Source organism: Babylonia areolata, chromosome 2, assembly GCF_041734735.1.
Source record: "Babylonia areolata isolate BAREFJ2019XMU chromosome 2, ASM4173473v1, whole genome shotgun sequence".
Classification (NCBI taxonomy): Eukaryota; Metazoa; Mollusca; class Gastropoda; order Neogastropoda; family Buccinidae; genus Babylonia; species Babylonia areolata.
In genome coordinates, this window is record NC_134877.1 from 51,892,314 (window position 1) to 51,912,173 (window position 19,860).

The following is a 19,860-nucleotide window of genomic DNA, read 5'->3' on the forward strand; positions in this document are numbered from 1 at the left end:
TGCACCTATCAGAGGAAATTTCCTCTACAATTTTGCCAGAAGACAACACTTATGTTGCCATGGGTTCTTTTTCAGTGCACCAAGTGCGCACTGCACAGGGGACCCCAGCTCACTGTCTCATCTCAATGACTAGCTGCTCAGTTTGATTTTACTTTAGTCAAACTTGGGAGAAAGGGCAAGACCAGGATTCGAAATCCAGACCCTGACGGACACTGTACTGGTAGGTAGGCATCTTAACCATTTAGCCACCTTCCTCCTAACTGGTGGGAGAAGAAGACAGATAAATGGTTGATGACAATGGTTAATGACGACGATAATGATGTTTCATTCAAGAAAGGCCAAGGCGCAACTTGAAGGGGGTACATATAAATAAGACACATTTTAAATAATGATGCGCACATAAATATGACAACGGTTGGTGAGGACAGAAAGACTAGCCAGCTGCCCACCTGACTGGCGGAGAAGGGCTGGCTGCTCTGACTGCCCTGGCTACCTGGCAGGCCCCCCAGCACCTTGAAGCTCTTCAGGATGGCCAGGTAGCCTTGCACCCCGATCTTGCACTCCTCCACCTGTCTGCATCCGTCACACACACCACACAGTATATACATACACACATACACAACATGCCTTTAACACTAAGGACGACTCATCTATCCCCGTCTAGACTTTAAAAAGTTCTTTTGTTTCAAAGTCTATAACTCCTGAAAGCAGTTTTAGCCATTATTCAGGGGTCATCGCAAAATCATTAGTCCAGCTGGTCACATGATCAGTAAAACTTCATTTGCAAATGACAACTGCTTTGCAGTTTGTTTGAAGCAATTTGTCAGAAAGTTTGGGCTCATTTTTGAAACAGCTTTATATATATATATATATATATATATATATATACATACATACGTACACATTAAAAATCATTTTATACAAGTGATTTGGAAGTGATTCGTTTTATCCTGATGAGAATTACACCATACCAGGTATATCTACATGTAGAGGGTGTAATCACTTTGGAAGTGGGCATAGAAAACCCCCAGTATCCTAGCTTGAAGCCTTCATTTTGTTTGGAATTTTCATTTATTATGAACCCCCCCCCCGCCCCCCCCAGATAAAGGCTTCAAGCTAAAATATTGTATGTAGTGTGTGTGGGTGATGTAATATTGTATAACAGTGTTTGTGGCTGGGCGGGTGGGCGGATGTGTGAGGGTTGAGTGTCTGCATACTGAACAACATGATAGTGGACAAAAACAACAAAATTGCACTTGGTTATTATGCCCAATACATTTGCAGATATTTCAGTACCATTTCTGCTCGTAAAATATACTCTTGAATTCTAAGTAAATTTTGTTTTTAGAATATTTTGTGTATTTTCTTTTCTTTAAAATCTTGATTATCTTCCCATGATTGAATTTTCTTCTCTCTCTCTCAGTTATCTTCCCCTGGTTGGGAGTTACCTTATCCTGTCAACACTGAACATATGATAATCATATTATCATTTCATTTTTCTTTAATAAAACAAACATATATATATCTACTCAACATACTTTTGAACATCAGTTGTGATGTCCCTTGATTCTAAGGCTATACTGACAAACAGGTCCGTCAATAAAGTCAAAGAAATGAACAGAACTACAGGCGATGGTCAGTGCCCCCCCCCCCACCCCCCCCGCCCCACTCATCCCTGACTGACCTGGAGAAGATGGACTTGCGCAGCAGCAGGATGAGGGTGTCCTTGAGGGACATGCTGACCTTGAGGAGGGGCAGGAGGGCCACCAGCAGCCCCTGGGCGGTGTCCGGGGGCAGGAGGGGCAGGCAGTCAAACACCTCCCGCACCTTGCCCACAGACTCCAACAGGAACAGCGGGGCTGTCTGTACAGCCTCTGACAGCAGACCTGGCCACCAAGAAATAAGATACTCGGTGCTTGACATTTTTTTTAATAATTATTCCCTTCAGCTTAGTATGCCCTAAAGTCAAGTACAGCCTCCGACAGCAGAACTGGCCACCAAGAAGATACTTGGCACTCGACTTTCTTATGATTGACTTCAGCTAAGTATGCCATAAAGTCCAATACAGCCTCTGACAGCAGACCTGGCCACCAAGAAGATACTTGGCACTTGACTTCCTTATTATTGACTTCAGCTAAGTATGCCATAAAGTCAAGTACAGCCTCCGACAGCAGACCTGAACACCAAGAAGATACTTGGCACCTGACTCTCTTATTATTGCCTTCAGCTGAGTATGCCATAAAGTCAAGTACAGCCTCTGACAGCAGACCTGGCCACCAAGAAAAAAAGACACTCAGTGCTTGACATTTTTACTGACTTCAGGTAAGTATGCCATAAAGTAAAGGGAGTAATGTATCTGTGTACTGTAAGACTGTAATAAATTGCAGGCAAAAAATGCTTCAGGTATAATATTGTGTGTGTATGCATGCATCTGTGCTTGTGTGCGTGCCTGTGTACATTTGTATCTGCTTCAGTGCATGTGTGTGTCCCTGAAGGTAATGCGTCTGCCTAGCAAGTGAGAGAATCTGAGCATGCTGGTTTGAATCATGGCTCAGCCACCGATATTTTCTCCCCTCCACTAGACCTGTTAAGCTGAGACATACCGGTTTCAGTCCACAAGCACCGTGGAGTGTTGGCCTTGTGATTACGCGTCCGCCTATGAAGCGAGAGAATCTGAGCGCACTGGTTTGAATCCCATAGTCGCTAGTATTTTCTTCCCCTCCACTAAACCTTGAGTGGTGGTCTGGATGCTTGTCATTCGGATGAGATGATAAACCGAGGTCCTGTGTGCAGCACACAAAAGGGTTGTTCCTGGCAAAATTCTGTAGAAAAACTCACTTCAATAGGAAAAACAAATAAAACGCAAGAAAAAATACAAAAAAATGGGTGGCGCTCTCAGTGTAGTGATGCGCTCTCTCTGGGGAGAGCAGCCCGAATTTCACACAGAGAAATCTGCTGTGACAAAAAAGAAAAAATACAAAAAACAAAACAAAAGATTCTGATAACAAGTTATATCTGCATGTGTGTGTATATGTTTTTTTTAGGAGAGACATATCTGGCGATTATTACCTTGTCAATCTTAAATCAGCATTGAAACTGAGATCACAATCATTCAAAGAAAATCAACCCTCTATTCTTTACCTCTGTCACATTTGTACCACTGGCATCTGTGGTCACCTAATTTTATGACCATTAAGTGATGGAAATATAATATGCTTTCTCATTTTGTCATCTTATTTCTATTCCTTGATAACATACAGAAAAAAGGAGAAAAAAAAAAAAAAAAAAAAAAATCCAACAAATGATGACACATGTATAAACCAATGAACATACTGAGATAATGTGAGGTAGGAGCAGATGTTTCAGTCATCACTCGGTTGAAGATCTGACCCAGAATATCTGATCGAACAATTTCGTGACCCTGTTAAACATGAAAACGATTTTTCAATTTTTTCAATTCATCATAAAAAATAACAAGTCACATCACATGCATACAGACAAGTCTAACAATATAAAAACAAAAAGAAAAAAAAGAAGAAAATTTTCAAATACAGAAAAACATATGAGCAAGCGAAGATAACAAAACTGCATGTAAACATTCCCAACAAATTCGCATGCAAGTTCAAATCCGAACGTAGATATCTAAAAAAAACAACAACAAACACGCAACACACCACAAACTTTCTAATACAGAAACAAAGAATTTTAAATAATTACTTGGTACTAAATACTTAAAGACGACCCCAGTATATACTTCAAAAAGGTACTAAATACTTAAAGAAGACCCCAATATATACTTCAAGAAGATCCAGATGTACTGCTATACAGATAACTTTCCTTTTTGTCAAACAAGTATACTTTGAGAGGACCCCAACCAACTTATAAACGTATATATATAGATACCTTTCCTTTTTATCAAACCAGCATGTTGGATAACACACAAACTAACAAACACCAGCACACACACATGCATATACAAAGAGGTTTTAAACATTAAAGACTTAAAAAAAAAACAACCCAACAAACAAACCCACAAACATTCAATTCAAATAAAAAAAAAACCAGTGTGACATTACTTTGAACATTTTCAGGAGGATTTTGCTGCCCAGCTGACAGGCGCTCTGGTTGGGCGTCAGCTGCCCTTTGACCATGGTCTCTGGACGGCCGAAGACCAGACGTGGCCCAAAGCTGTCCATGAGGAGGAACCCCAACTGCACCAGGCCCTGAACAACGTGCTCCCACCCCGAGGAACTGAAAGTCACAATGGAAATTTATGTCCTAAAATTACATTTAACTAACTTACTTACAGTGAACCAGTGGTGCAGACTCTGGCAGGGGTCTGGATTCCTGTTCTGTCCAGACTACTAGTCCGCTATGCATAGAAAGTAGCTGTGGCTAATAGTCTCCCTTGGTAAGTTACTTCCCTTTATTTACCAAACAGCGCCCTCTATTTTGGCAGCACTCATGGTTTTCCGGACCTGACCTACATTTGCGGCTGAGTTTTTTTTTTTTTTTCCCTTCAATTTTTCAACTTTTTTGTCCTTATATTGACTCCTTGTCTTTGCATGTTACCCTGTTTTCAAATAATACAACACTGCATCGATCGTTTAGGTGATCAGGCCAAAAGTAAGCCCAGATTGAACTTGATCGGCGCACAGGCAGTCCCCATACTTTGGGCACCGCCAACACCACGGCTTCTGCTCTACCACCTGGTGCTGAGGTTGGTCTGCATGTTCCTAATGCATCCTACACCGCCTCCCGCACAGCCTTGAACAGCATACTTCCCACAAAGTTTTTTCAGCTCAGCTGGACGACTGACCACAGTTTCACTGTCGTCAAGGGAGGAGTGGTGGCCTAGTTGAAACATGTTTGCCTAGGAAATTTGAGAGAATGAGCACACAGGATCGAACCCCACACTCACCAGCATTTTCTCACCCTCCAATAGACCTTGAATGGTGGTCTGGACTCTAGTCATTTGGATGAGACGACAAACCACAATCTTGTGTGTAGCATGCATATACATGTAAAAGAACCCACAGGAACAAATGGGTTGTCTCTTGCAAAATTTTGTAGGAAAATCCAATTTGATAGGAAAACTAACACTGCTGTGAAGCAGTGTCCACCTTTTTACTTTTTTTTTTTTTTTTTTTTTTTTTTTAAGTTTTGGTAAGTAAAGCTTGTGGCTGATCACCCCTACCTCCTCCTCTCCCACCCAAACAAATTGAAAACTATACTTTCGTTTCGAAGTACTCCCATGATCTCAAAACAGTGTAGGTCATGTATAGAATTTTAATGAGCAAAATTTGCCATGGTTTACAAAAAGTTATAACCAGGAACATGCACAGTTTTCTTCTTGGTGGCATGTTGAAATGATGCTGAATTTTTTGTTGTTGTTTTTTTTTGTGTTTTCCCGGACTTTCTTGGGTCGACCACCGTTTTATTTTGTATATAAATTTAATATGACAATTCAGAATAGATGGAAAAGAAAAAAAATACATAAAAAGATTTTTTTTAAAAATCTGAATACAGTCAACATTAACAATAACAGATGGAAGTCATAACCAAAATGCTGAATTTCTGACAAACGGTGGTGTATGCCAAACATGTAATAAATAATCACCACTCATAACCAGAGGCGCTTTCTTGTACATGCTATTCCTTTTTTTTCTAATGAAATACAACAGCGATCATTGATAAATGATTGAATAAATGTAAATTTTGGGCAAAAAATTAAGTTTTTCAAAAACACTTTTTAAGCTGTTCATTGTGGGCAAGTGCCCAAAACAGCTTGTTTGTGTAAACTTTAAGCAGCCAGCATAATCAAAATCATCTGCATGACAGAAAAACATGCCTGCTTTTATGAACTAATTTTTTGAGAAGCCTGTATAAATCGAAACAAACAAACACACACACACACACACCAAAAAACCCCACACAACCCACCCACACAAAACCTACTCAGGTATTTTTCAAATGTTTGTACTCACCTGCTGGTCACTGTTTCCAGCACCATCTGCTGAATGTCTCGCTGCTCTGAGAAGTTCTCTCTCACCCAGTACGACTGCTCATGGCGTTGGTGGTCACGGAAACTACGCAGCACTGTCGATTTCAGGAACTCCAATATCTGTCCACATACAATCAACAGTCACTGAGGGTAGGAATGGGAGAGCTTTTCAACAGGCATGGTTTAATCAACTTTTTTAAGATTTCAAGATTTTAATTCACCTGACCCCTTTTGGGGCAAGGAGAACGTTTTCAGAAAGAAAACATGGAAACATAACTATATTTATCAGAAATGCTTGCATCAAAATTAAAGTAAATGTTAACAAGCAATTATCCCTGATAAAGTAAGTGTTAACAGTCAATTATCTCTGGCAAGGCAATGGAAAAAAATTCAAATGGGCATGGTTTAAGCAACACCTGATGTGCTGTACTTTTCAGCCTACATGGTGCTTCTCTTTCACTCAGATCTGACCCCTGCATCTTATCAGCTGTATACGCCTTATCTGTGTCTGAAAACGAAATTCTGATCATCATTTGGGGTCACCAATCACAACAAACTCAATACATGACAATATCACTGATCATAATAAATGCTCATGATCATCCTGAACATAAACACTTCAGTCTTACCACTGCTCGATTCGACATAGTTCATGTTCACCATCGCCTCATATTGAAACCAAATCACATATTACACCAAATTATAATTGAACTGATCGCCATTCACATTCAGGCCATGATAAAAAGCAGTGTCTGAGTTGCACGTAAATTTATGGTGTGTAAGTAGAGTAATCAGAAGTAAGCTGATCATTTTTTGAAAGCAGAACGCAAAGCAAAACGGCGCATGGGATTTGAAGCAAGGCTTGACGACAGGATTCTGATGGAAAAAGTGAATGAACTGGGGCTTTATGACAACGTACATTCAACTGAAGTCTGTATAATCGTCTAAGGAAAAAAAGAAAGTGGTCAAATGGAGTAACAGAGCCGAGTCAAGAAGGTGATGAAAACATGTCAAATTCCAATATAGTTTTCTGATGTCATTACTTCTCAGAAAACAACATCCACTATTAGCAGGACTTTCACTTTTCAGCAGATGCCACTTATCGAATGTGTGTGCCTTATACTTGTTCAAATTGACTTTTTCTTTAAATTCAGGGGTGTGGCTTATGCACTGCAGCACCCTGTTGGCCAAAAAGTATGGTATATACATGTACTTGATAAAGTTATGACTGAAAAGAAGAAAATCAAACATGCATGGTTTAAGGAATTCTTGACATATATACAACACAAGCTGTGATAAACAAGAAGAAAATAAAACAGGTGACAGCTGGCAATCTTCACAAAACGTCTGAATAGAGGCACTTTGTTACTTGCTGGCAAATTCAAAAACAGAAGATTGGACTGAGGTGTAGAGAGATGAAGAGACAGTACACACATGAACAAATATTTGACAGAATATTTGATAATGAAAAAATTTTTAAAAAAGGGACATGCACATATCTAATCTAAAACAGAAACATTCTTTCTGAAAAAAAAAAAAAAAAAAAAAAAAAATCCACAATTTTTTTTAATTGTTTTTTGACTCACTTGTGTAAACAAAGTGTTCAGTTTTCTCTGTGTGTGTGTGTGTGTGTCTGTGTGTCCGTGGTAAACTTTAACATTGCCATTTTCTCTGCAAATACTTTGTCAGTTGACACCAAATTAAGCATAAAATAGGAAAAATTCAGTTCTTTCCAGTCATCTTGTTTAAAACAATATTGCACCTCTGGGATGGGCACAAAAAAATAAAAAAGAAGCCAAATTATATGCAAACTGCATTTACTGTTATATTTATAGTTTTTATATTCTCTAAACTTGGCACTTTGATCTGATATTCTGGCACAAAAACAAGAGCAGTCATTTTTATCATTTTTTGTTTAAACAGGAGCTTCTCTTGCTAAGCATGGAAGTTATATCTATTTTGCAAACATTTTGGTGCAGATAGTAAAAAAGGGAAATTAATCTGTAATTAATGCTAGGGGACTTAATTTGCTTTAAACTGATCTTTCCCATCTTAAACATTACATTTTAAAATTATACTCAATACATAAAAAGCTTGTGTATTTTTACTCTCAGTGTACAGGGCTTTACTATGTTCATTCGCCCAAGTGGTCTTTTTTGGAAAATACTAAAATCAATACGACGAGTGGACTTTACAGGGGAGCCCTGAAGGTCATGGGCAAAAATCAACTGCGTACACATATTTATACACATTCAAAGCGCGTGCTCATATTCTTCGCAAACGACGCCATTTTGTTTCAAGTTGTTGACCTGCCCGTTCAATCCTATATTCAATGGACAATACACGTTAACATGTGATGGAAAGTTGGAGAAGGAGACCGTTAAATATTTATTCAGAGAAAGATTTGTGAACGCCTCATCACTTACTGGATTATGTCCCAAACTGCCATAAAGATATCCATAGAATCAGTTGGATTTCATAGTTAAAAATAATAAACCATGAGAGTTAATACCCTTGAATTGATGAAACGCAAAAATTTCCAGTCTTGACGTTTCTCAAAATGAAGTCCTTTTCACTTCATACAACGTTTAGAAGTACTTGTACTTGGCTCTACATGTTATTAGTTTAACAAAATACTAAATTTTCATATCAACTTTAAAACTATAAAACAAGAATGAACATAAAAGAGAAATTGAATCGACTGTGTCGACCGGGTGTAACTAAACTTGTACATCTATCTAGATCCAGAGAAAACGTCTAAATGTTGCAGTGTGATTGCGATGATAGCCACGTCTCCTTTACCGTGGACTTAAAAAGAATTTTTAATTGCCCTTAAAGATTTTTTGAATGCCCAAGATGCACCAGAATAATATGATTTGAACAGCGTTCTCACTGTGAATACCACAATCGATTTATCGCCCTTTAAAAAAAGCATGTTTAAATATCATATTTTTGAACGTCAGTTAACGAGCCATGATAGTGTAATGGATAAGACAGTTTCTTCTCATCCGAACACGCGGGGTTCGAATCTGCTGTTAGGACTTTTTTTTTTCTTTTTTCTTTTTCTTTTAACCCGAAGCTTTATAATGACAAATACAGAACACATTTTAACGATTAGATTTTTTTAAAAGTGTATCACAAGTGAGTCTTGAAGGCCTTGCCTCTCTTGTTTTTTGTTTTTTTTTGCCAACATTTGCTAAACACTTGCTAAAAAGACACAACAACCACAACCCCCCCCCCCCAACCCCCCAAAAACCCCAAACAAACAGAAATACAACAGAAATGTTGAATCAATCTATAGGAAAAAATGCGAAACCACAACCATCCAGTTTATATTCATAGTATCAACAAAGAAAAAAAATATACAAAGCAACTGTTCACATGTTGATGTTCATCGTATCCACCTGTTCATTCAAGACGTTCATCCCAGCAATGGACAGAGCCAGGGCCACGTTGAATGGAGACAACACCCTTGAAGCACAGGAAAACTGCCAGGCCTGTTCAAATCAAGGGAAACAACACCGCAAAAATTACATGGACACATCGCAATAATCATAACTCTTGTCCACTGATGATCCATTCTCAGACATGGGAATTGCTTAAAACAAAATCTAAAAACTATAGGGATTCAGGTGCATGCTCACCAAGAAATTTTTTTCTTCAAAATAAGGAAATCTGTGCAATCTAGGGTTAACCTGAGGTTATTTTCTACCTTTAAAAGATTACGGATTCAATCCTTGCTTTAAAAATAACCAATCCAATCCAATAGTGTGTGTGCATGTGTGTATGTGTGTGTGTGTTTGAACATGCATGTTAATTATTTGATTTTTCCAATAGACACTTATTTTTCATGAAAAATGTAATTTTCATATCAGCAGAAATCTGCATTTGTGCAGACAATTTAAAAGCATGATCCCATTATTTAAACTCAATGTCACTTTGGTCATTTTGTACAGAAGAAAAAACAACGACAACAACTAAGATTCATGACAATTACAAAACCAAACCCACAAAAAGAACTATTCAATTTGTACAGCATAATCTCACTGCTAACAAACTAAGTAAACCATCAGATAAACATGTGAATGGGCTTATAGGAACTGGGAACTGTAGCCAGGGTTCGTCATTAACATTTTTTCACATGAGCGCCTGCGCTCTAGTTTCAGAATTTTGATGAGCGCAAACTGAAAACTAAGAGCGCACACTAAAAACATAGAGCAACAAGTCTCAAACATAAATTCATTTTCTCACCTTTAATTCTTGTTTACATCAATTCCTCTTCGATACTTGAGTCACTTAATCCATTCTCCTCACTCTCACTTTCCGGCTTCTCAGTTTTCTGACGCTTTTGAAAGTTTGGCCTTCTCTTCCTTGGACCACACTTCACTAGGCCTACTTCCGGTTGAACTAACAAAATGTAAACAGATGGCTTTCAAACTTCGGTAAATGCAAAACGATCGCGCTTTTGACTCTTGTTTGTGATGGACAATGGAATAACAATTTAGATACAGTAGTGTATGCTTATGTCTTTTCAAAATCAAGAGCGCAAGCGCTCTGAGTCAAGGAATTTTCCAGAGTGCAATTTGTTTTTTCAGAGTGTTCCGCTCAGCGCTCCCGTTAGTGACAAACCCTGGTAGCGAACTGTGGCGACTGCGGTCGGCCCACCTTGAGGTACTTGAGAAACTCCTGGCCCAGCTCCCTCTGCTCCATGACGGCGAAGGAGATGTGCAAGATGGCTGTGCCCTCCGTCTGCCTCAGCACGTCCACGTTCAGTGTGTCCTCCATCAGGTCCTCGCTGGCATCACACATGTGGACAAGATTCATTTACAATTATTCCTCCGGAATCGGAGTATGGCTGCCTACATGGCGAGGTAAAAACGGTCAGACACGTAAAAGCCTACTTGTGTACATATGAGTGAACGTGGGAGTTGCACCTAACAAACGATGAAGAAGAATAACAATTATTATCATTATGTTATTCTTGATAATAATAATTATTATTGATACTTACAGTGCACATATCTTCAAACAGAGATCAAACTCTAGGCGCTTTATAGACAAAAGTCATTTGCATAACAAGCTGCCTACCTGTGTAGAGCCGACTGACAGCTGCCTTATTAAGGAACTCATCATTCGTTTCCAACGTCATTAAGTCAGGCTTTCAATCATGAGCACACATACACATGTATATTAGTGTGGATTTTTCTTCAGAAGTTTGCCTGGGACAACACTTTCGTTGCTGTAAGTTCTTTAACATGCACTAAGTGCATTCTGGACACAGGATCTGGTTCATCATATTGGTTAAGCCATACAATTTTTTATGCTCTATAAATCAAGATCCAAATGATTCATGAAATGGTTTCATACTTTGCGACAGCATTTCGCCATATATATATATATACAGTGCACTATACTATCAGGCACATGGGTCGAAGCTGAGAAAAAAACACACTGCTTCATATTCCATAAAACACAGATTCTTCAGCCTCTAGCTGACCACCAGCAGTTAGCTGGGCTGTAAACACGAAGTGAACTGAACTGTGACCTACCTGTCCATCATGTTATTTTGGCTGCGAGCCAGACTGTCCTTGTTTATGAAGAACGATGTGATTCCTTCAAGGATCAGTCGCTTGTGGCCCTGCAAAAACAAACCGTTCACCGATGTGGCCTTTACAGTGACACCGTAAGACTCAACATCGCTCTGTTGAAGGTTAATGCGTACTTTCGTAACATGTTTCAAACTGTTCTGATACTTGCCTCTCCATTAGATTTAAGCAGCTTGGATCCTTTTTTCTGCCATGTAACAAGTACAAAACACACACACACACACACATGACTTTGCAATTCAAAGATGATCATTTACTAATATCATACCAAATCAATTATAAATCAATCATAAATCTGAGAACTACTGATTACTAACAAAAATTAAAAAGACAAATAAAAAACAAAACAAAAACAACAAAAAAACCAAAAACAAAACAACAAAAACAAAGCAGAAAATTTCCAAAAATCTTGGAAACTGGCAGCTATGTATCTAAAAGTGTGAACAGAATGCCCAAACTCAAACTGATTTTTTGGGTTCCTATTTCTTTTCTCAATATAGTTATTTACCTTCTCTGACAGGAGAAGAAGCTGATACACCAAGGCTGGTATGTCTCTGAGGTCAAGGTCATCGAACTGTCGGATGATCTTTTCCAGGACAAACCGCAGCTCATCAGAGGACAATGGCACATCATTGAACATGGCGGCCAGGTGAATCACAGTCTGGGGGGACCACCTGCACCATTGATAAATGATCAGATATTAACATTAATATCAGAATTAATTGTTCTGCATGCTATTCAATTCTGTATTAAAAGATGGACTGATTTTTGTGTGTTTTTGTGCGTTTGTTTTTAATAACAATTATTTCCATTTACACATAAATTATGATTTTTTTTGTACTCTTGGCATTGAACAGTACTCCAAACCCCACATACTAACACATAATCCATGTCATCATTTTCTATTTTGCAAATTGATATCTTTGTCATGCAAATAACATGGTTTTACCTTTCACCAGAACAAAACCAACCGCACCATAAAAAAAGTAAAAAAAAAACAATTTTACAAAGCATATGCCACACACTAGACCAGGTACTTCCATACCAAATCTCAAGGCAGAACCAACTACTAAGTTGTTTTTCCTTCTGCCTATTTGTTTTCATTTTCATCTCGTTCGTTTCCATTTACAGGCACACAAGGCACAAACGCTTTTGGTCAAATGAGACACTAAAGCTGGGTTGATTGTTTCAGACCTGCAACAGTCAATAGGGCTCAAAACTGAGAACAAAGCAATGTTAAAGACTCAAGCATGAACACATTTCTGATCGCGACAAAAAATCGTCGGTCACATGAAATTCCCCTTATGGACCGCAGCTGACAAACTGCCCACCATGACTACTATTTTTGGTTTTGGCTGTTGCCATAGACAACAGACAAAGTAGGTTTTCGCCTACTCTCTGAAGTGTTTGAAAATTTGATTGGAATTGTGGCAAAACAAGCTTTTTTTTTTTTTTTTTATCTTTTTTTTTTTAAATACAATGCTCAATGTGCAATGATGACTGCCGACAGTCAAAACTGCTTGGTCCTGGGTCAGCAACTCAGTATACTGATTTTGCTTCGTCAGAAATATTTTATGCTAATCAAAATCACATGAATTAAAAACTATCTTCTGTGAAGGTAAACAATATATTTATTATATACACCACTTCTAAAGAACACTACTATTAGCTTCTAAAGTAAGATTCTGGTTTGGTTTGAAGAATGTAAAGATTTAGACACAAAACAATGGCTATTACAACACATTGCACATTGCTGGCTGAGCATGTTTTAAATGAGATGTTAAAAAAAAGGCATGTTTTAAAGACCCTCAACCTTCTATGTAAAAATAATCCCATGAATAAATAAATATACACAACACAAAGACTTTCATGTCACATACTTGCAGGAACAAAGGTTGTTGAGAACATGACCCTTGAACTCTGCCCCTTTCATGCTACTGTCATGGTACACAATGGACTCCTGTGACTCGATGACCGACAGAATCTTGGGAAACACATTCATGGCTCTGTAAAAGAATGCATTATTCAGTAGACCAACACAGAGAAATCAAGTCAAGTCAAGTAATAGACTGGAAGGGTGGTAGAGGCAGGGGTAGTGGTGGAGGTTGTGAGAGTGGATGGGGGGCAAAAGAAAGCCACACAGAGAAAAGAGAGGTAGTGGGGGTGGAGGAGAGACAGAACAAGGAAGATATGAATTCTGGCTTGAACTGGCAACACATAGGACAGGATAACAAGAAAGACAAGGCCTTCAAGCCAAACACTCATATGGGATACCCACTTTTAATCAAACACAGAAATTACACAAAAAATAAAAGTACAGCACATCACTTTGCTACAGAGTGCAGCAGATCATTTTGCAACAGAGTGATTTTAAATGGCATGCTGCTGTGACCTTAATCTGTGACAACTAACATAAGTGAGTCTAAATCTAATGAATAAAAGCTCAATTTTCTGCACATTGACTCAAGCTTTTTACACGCGAGTATACACTTAAATGGCATCAACTCACTTTCCTCCCTGAAAGGTGCCGGATTTAACAGAGTCCACATAAAACTGGGCCAGTTCTGCCAGACATGGACCTGTCAGCCTGTTGCTCTGGAACCATAACACATTGGACATACTGACTGATACACTCACACCACCGATACTGAATCTCACACACTGGTATACATCACATCCACTTATCAGAATATGTCTTGTTTTTTTTTTGTAATTTTTTCCAAATGTCTTTTTTCTGTTCTTTCTTTTCCCCCCAGCTTTATATAATTCTGTGGCAGTATAAGTGGAAGAAAAGGTTAAAAACGACATCAAGAAATACAAGCGTCATATTTGATTTTAAAAAAAAGATAAATTATCAAACTAAATACATGAAAATAATATTTAAAAAAAAGAGAAATATCAAGCTCAAAGTGTAGCCCACACAAAAAAACCACAATACACTTTGTGTATTTTTTTTAAAATAATAAAATCTTTCATTCATATAGTCACATAGTTACATTTACATAAATTTACTTATAAATAGATAACAAAAAAGGCAATCAGGATGAAAAGTAAAGAAATACATAAATGGAAACTACCCTTAGAATAATATCTCATGAAACAAAAAATATACTATAAGTCTAATTGCTCCAGGTAAAAATCCCACTTTGTGCAGATGTCCTGTAACAAAAAGAACTGACAAAGCACAAATCTAACCTATGACATTATCAAAGACTATACACATATATATATATATATGTATATATATATTTATTTTTTTATTTTTTTTTATTTTATACATACATACATATATATATATCTATCTATATATATAGGTACGTTATTCACCATAACTATCTATCTATCTATATATATATATAAATATCTATCTATCTATCTATATCTATATATATTATACTTCACATTCCACATCTAGAAAACATGGCTTTATCTCAGCGATACATCACAAGACACTGACTGACCTCCATCAGCAGCAACCAAACAATGTCGTCAGCCAGTTTGTTGCTGAAGTCAGTTTTCCCCAGGGTGGTGACTAGGTGTTTGAACATGCCCACCATCAGGTCGGCACTCTCCCCATCTTCACAGTCTAAACCTACACACACGTAAATTCAATTCAGCATTTTTATTAGCAACAGGGAACTGCATCAAAAAACAAAAAGAAGTGTTTAAATTTACCAGTTTATTTCTTTTATTTTGTTTTAATTCTATCTTATTCATCAATTACTATTATCATCCTATCAAAATTCTTATCATTTTCTTTTCTTTTTAATGGATAATTTGTACAGTTTGGGTCACTGGACATAGAATGTGCTGTGAAAGTTTGTGCTGTGTTAAATGTTTGTTTTTGTGTTTTTAGTGAATGATCAAACTTTGTGTTGTTCTGTGAAAGAAATGTCCCTCCTTTTTGACTCACTTGTGTAAACAAAGTGAGTCTATGTTTTAACCCGGTGTTTGGTTGTGTGTGTGTGTGTGTGTGTGTGTGTGTGTGTGTCCGTGGTAAACTTTAACATTGCCATTTTCTCTGCAAATACTTTGTCAGCTGACACCAAATTTGGCATAAAAATAGGAAAAATTCAGTTCTTTCCAGTCATCTTGTTTAAAACAATATTGCACCTCTGGGATGGGCACAAAAAAATTAAAAAAGAAGCCAAATTATATGCAAACTGCATTTACTGTTATATTTATATTTTTTGTATTCTCTAAACTTGGTACTTTGACCTCTTATTCTGACACAACAACAAGAGGAGTCATTATTATCATTTTTTGTTCAAACAGGAACTTCTTTTGCTAAGCATGGAATTTTTATTTATTTTGCAAACGTTTTGGTGTAGATAGTAAAAAAGGGAAATTACTCTGTAATTAATACTATGGGACTTAATTTATCACAAGTGAGTCTTGAAGGCCTTGCCTCTCTTGTTTAAATTTATGTGCACAGGAATGCATTCACAACTGAAAAACTCCCTCATTTGTCCTTGCCTTTGTTGGAAAACCAGGATTAAGGAAAAGCTAAGATCTGTGTCTAAGATTTACCGTGTGTGTCATGTGTGTATGTGTATCTGTGTGTGTGTTCTTTAACACCAGTTCAGTAACTGTTGCTAAATAACTGTACTTCCATAAAAGTTAAGTGTTTTACTTTATTCACCATGATTTTCTCAATTAAGTTACCACTTAGTTTGCTCTCACATCAGAGATCTTCTTTGGATTATCAAGTGGCTGAAACGCTTATACACTTACTCTAGACCCCAATGAGAAATCATAAAAAAACTATCAGGGCCAACCTTGAAATACAGCCTTGGAGAAAACAAGAGGATCCCTGGAGTTGCATAAGGACTTGTCAACTGCTGAGCGTAACTGAAATACAAAAGAATAATAAAAATCAGTCTTTTTCATCCATAATGCTACCAGACATGTAATGGCCATGACAAAACTGAACAGAAGCAAACACACTCTGCTGGACTCGTACAAGTTCATAAAACCAAAATAGTTAACAGCTTGAATTATATCATGAAAAGAACTGAGATTACAATCTGTTATCCTGTGCAGCAGTGGTACGCAAAACACAAACATGACAGTTGCAGGAGCAGTTATAAGAGTAAAAGGATTTTTTTTTTTTTTTTTTTTTTTAAGGTGGTAGACAATAGTTTCTGTTGTTCTCAAGTGCCCACAAGATAACATCTGCAACTCTTACCTGTCTGTTTAACACAGTGTGTCGACTGTTGGAGTAGAGGTTAAGTTATTTATTCATAATATATATCAAAAGATTAAATATAAAGTCCATGCATGATACAAAACAATTCATCTACAAACTGATTAAATAGGTTTAAAAAAAACAAAAAAGAAGAAGAAGAAAAAGAAGAAGAAGAAGAAGAAGAAGAAGAAGAAAAGAGAACAGCAAGCTTAATTACAAGATACCCACACTGCCAAGCGTCTGTCCTTTTACAACATCCTTCAGTTTCTCTGTCTTCCCATCCTGATACAGCTTCACAATTTCCTTCTCCATGGTCAGGATTTCCTGATATGTGGAAGATCAAAACTGTAAAAACAACAACAAAATTTGTGTACACACATTTATACATCATCTTACATTATTTCACAAACAGGTATGCTGTTGAATAAGCTTACATAAATACGCTATACAATCATTTCTTAACTGGAATTCTCTCCACACAGATACCCAATGGTCATAAGACTATCTCAACTTTATTGAGACATGCATAACATTTGGTGTGTTTTGCGTTGTCTCACAAGAAACAAATTAGCAAAGACTATCCATTTGTGGCTGTTTGCTTGTCGTTAAGTATCCCATCAAATCTACTTGACATTGATTAGCATGCAAATTATTGCTCTATTTCCTTTAGATTGAAGATCATCTGCTACAACCTTATCCAACAAGTTACAACACACAAATAAGATGCAGAGAAAAGGACCATCAAAGAGGATTGGGGACAGGATGGGGGAACCAAATGCACTGGGTGATATATAAGAAAACTGAGAACAAGATAACAGAGGCAACAGGAGGTCAAATGGACATTATGGAGGCAGACAGGTGATGAATAATGTAAAGCACAATTGCTTCACTGACAGTACAGGGATGCCAATTTACTTTTGCCTGCACATGTATAATTCTTGATCAACTGAACTCAAACGGTTTGTCGTTTCCATAGAATGTTTTGGGTACCTCCGATATCCCAATAACAATACATGTCAATAGTGCTACATATCATTATCACCATGCCCTACTGCACTCAATACAATGCAATTTGCTCTCACTGTCTTGCTTTCTTTGTAATTCTCTTTCAAATGGATGAAGGGGTGCTGGATACTGAAGATGATGGAGGAGGAGGATAAAGAATACTCTGTACAATAAATTAACTAGAATACCTTAGAATTTATTTCATTTTCTACAAAAATCAAATTGAGTAGAGTGAGGTGGGAATGTTCCGGGATCATGCAATATGATTATATCATAAGTTAATGATGTTTTGAAGGGAGCCTTGACTATAATAGCAAATCCTGTCATGCATATATACAGCTATGGCCAGATCCAATCTAAACAATGATAAAAAAAGATTAAAAAAAAAAAAAGAAAAAAAAAAGTTTCTGTACTTCATGGCAGGTCTTTGCTGTCTCAATGGAATAAATTTCAGAAAATGAAATAAACTGAAATACTGCAGTTCCTTTGATGAGGTATCATGCAAACCTAAGTGTTGTGTGCACCTGATTTTCCTTTCAACTCTGCTGAAAGTCTATAATACTTGAAACCTATCATACTTTATCAATAATCAGGCAAGACAGCGAACCTCTCAAGAAACTTGAAAAAATGTACAAGCACCTGCTGCCAAGAGTCATATATAATTATTTCTGTGGAATGAAGTTTGGTTGGTTATTTGCTCTTTTTTTCTTCAATTTTTTTTCATGTGATCTTTTCAGTGTCTATTATCTATCCATCTAAAATAGACTTGTTTGTTCACATGTGATATCACAGGGCTGGGAAGGAATGGAGTGGGATATTTTTTTCTGTTGTTTCAGTGGTTTTCTATGTGAATTTGTAACAGCTGCTTTAGAAAATCAGTCATTTCTGAAAATAACTCAGATTTTCAGGCATTTCCAGAAATTTGTACCGCTATTGAATGTAGTAGTGATGGCACATAGCACTACTGAACATAGTGGCAATGGCACACAATGCTATTGAACATACTTAACATAGTGATTACACGTACTGCTACTGATATGTTACCTTAATGACATGTAATCCTATCAACATACACCTGGCTAGCTGTGTTTAACATAATCAAAGTGCAGATAAAACACACAGAACAAAAACATATATTACAGGTGCTAATTTTTGTGTATATTTTCTAGGATTTTAGGGAGTGTTTGCATCTGGCATGGGAGTTGCCAGGAAGTACTGGTCAGCTGGAATGTTAACCAGGCATAAATAAATGAATTTTGCAATTGTGTGACATATCTCACTGCTCTTCTTTGAATAGCTTTAGTATTGTTAATTTTCTCGTGGTATTAAGGCTCAATAACAACTATATTTGTAGATCTGTGGATCTGTTAAAAGCTGCTGAGAAACAAGTGATAGGAAGACCTGATAGTGGATACAAAGAAAGGCAATGTATGGGACTGTTTGCTGTCAATAATGCATATCGATCACAGACTTCATGAGCCGTAAACACCCCCAACCCTATAGTTGAAGCTGATTATCCGAGCTGTGATACTGCGGCAACATCCACACGATTTCCCTTGTGTTCTTTCCGTTCAGTTTCGTTCCTTTGACAGGAAAATCATAATTGTACTTTCAAGTCTACGAAGTCGGAACCTTCAATACGATGAAAACTGACGTTTATTACAGTATCGAAAGAATAAGATGTAGATTGAGACTAAACGTCTCAGATAGTTCAGAACAAACCATACAGACATATTGATTTACTTGTTCACTGGACTTCAGTTTGGTCACTTCGTGGAACTGAAAGTTTTTCATCAAAGGAGCCAGACTGATCAAATGAAAGGGCGTTCTCATCAAGTCATGGAAACTATGCAGCCTAATTTTGCATGCACTTTTCAAATAGCTACCATGTAAACGCTTTACGTATAAAAAACAAACTATAAATCTATTCTGATACCCTCTGAAACTCCAGCTGATGTTTCCAAGTTTCAGGAGATGGCGCCAGTCTTGGTCAGAGCTTCCGTCTTTCCACGAAACCAACCAAATTAGATGAAACAAATGTTGGCTTGAAAGCAACC

At 37.4% G+C, this 19,860-nt stretch overlaps 1 protein-coding gene across 3 annotated transcripts in view; it reads right to left on the bottom strand.

Annotated features, from left to right (window-relative positions):
• LOC143274839 (Fanconi anemia group I protein-like) overlaps positions 1-19,799 on the bottom strand; it is a 46,702-nt gene extending 26,903 nt beyond the window's left edge. Inside the window, exons 1-15 of one of the 3 annotated variants that reach the window (XM_076578791.1) lie at positions 19,740-19,799; positions 17,027-17,143; positions 16,389-16,461; positions 15,072-15,202; positions 14,120-14,205; positions 13,491-13,616; positions 12,119-12,284; positions 11,554-11,642; positions 10,670-10,799; positions 9,409-9,501; positions 5,988-6,124; positions 4,077-4,251; positions 3,334-3,421; positions 1,685-1,886; positions 450-573 (exon numbers count right to left, since the gene is read on the bottom strand). In XM_076578791.1, coding sequence (XP_076434906.1) covers positions 450-573; positions 1,685-1,886; positions 3,334-3,421; positions 4,077-4,251; positions 5,988-6,124; positions 9,409-9,501; positions 10,670-10,799; positions 11,554-11,642; positions 12,119-12,284; positions 13,491-13,616; positions 14,120-14,205; positions 15,072-15,202; positions 16,389-16,461; positions 17,027-17,110 — 1,704 coding nt within the window. In that variant the 5' untranslated portion in view covers positions 17,111-17,143; positions 19,740-19,799. Of the gene's footprint in view, positions 1-449; positions 574-1,684; positions 1,887-3,333; positions 3,422-4,076; positions 4,252-5,987; positions 6,125-9,408; positions 9,502-10,669; positions 10,800-11,553; positions 11,643-12,118; positions 12,285-13,490; positions 13,617-14,119; positions 14,206-15,071; positions 15,203-16,388; positions 16,462-17,026; positions 17,144-19,299; positions 19,385-19,739 lie in introns of those variants that run through there. The other 2 variants (XM_076578806.1, XM_076578799.1) reach the window with 2 other exon arrangements.
• Positions 19,800-19,860: the final 61 nt, after the last annotated feature.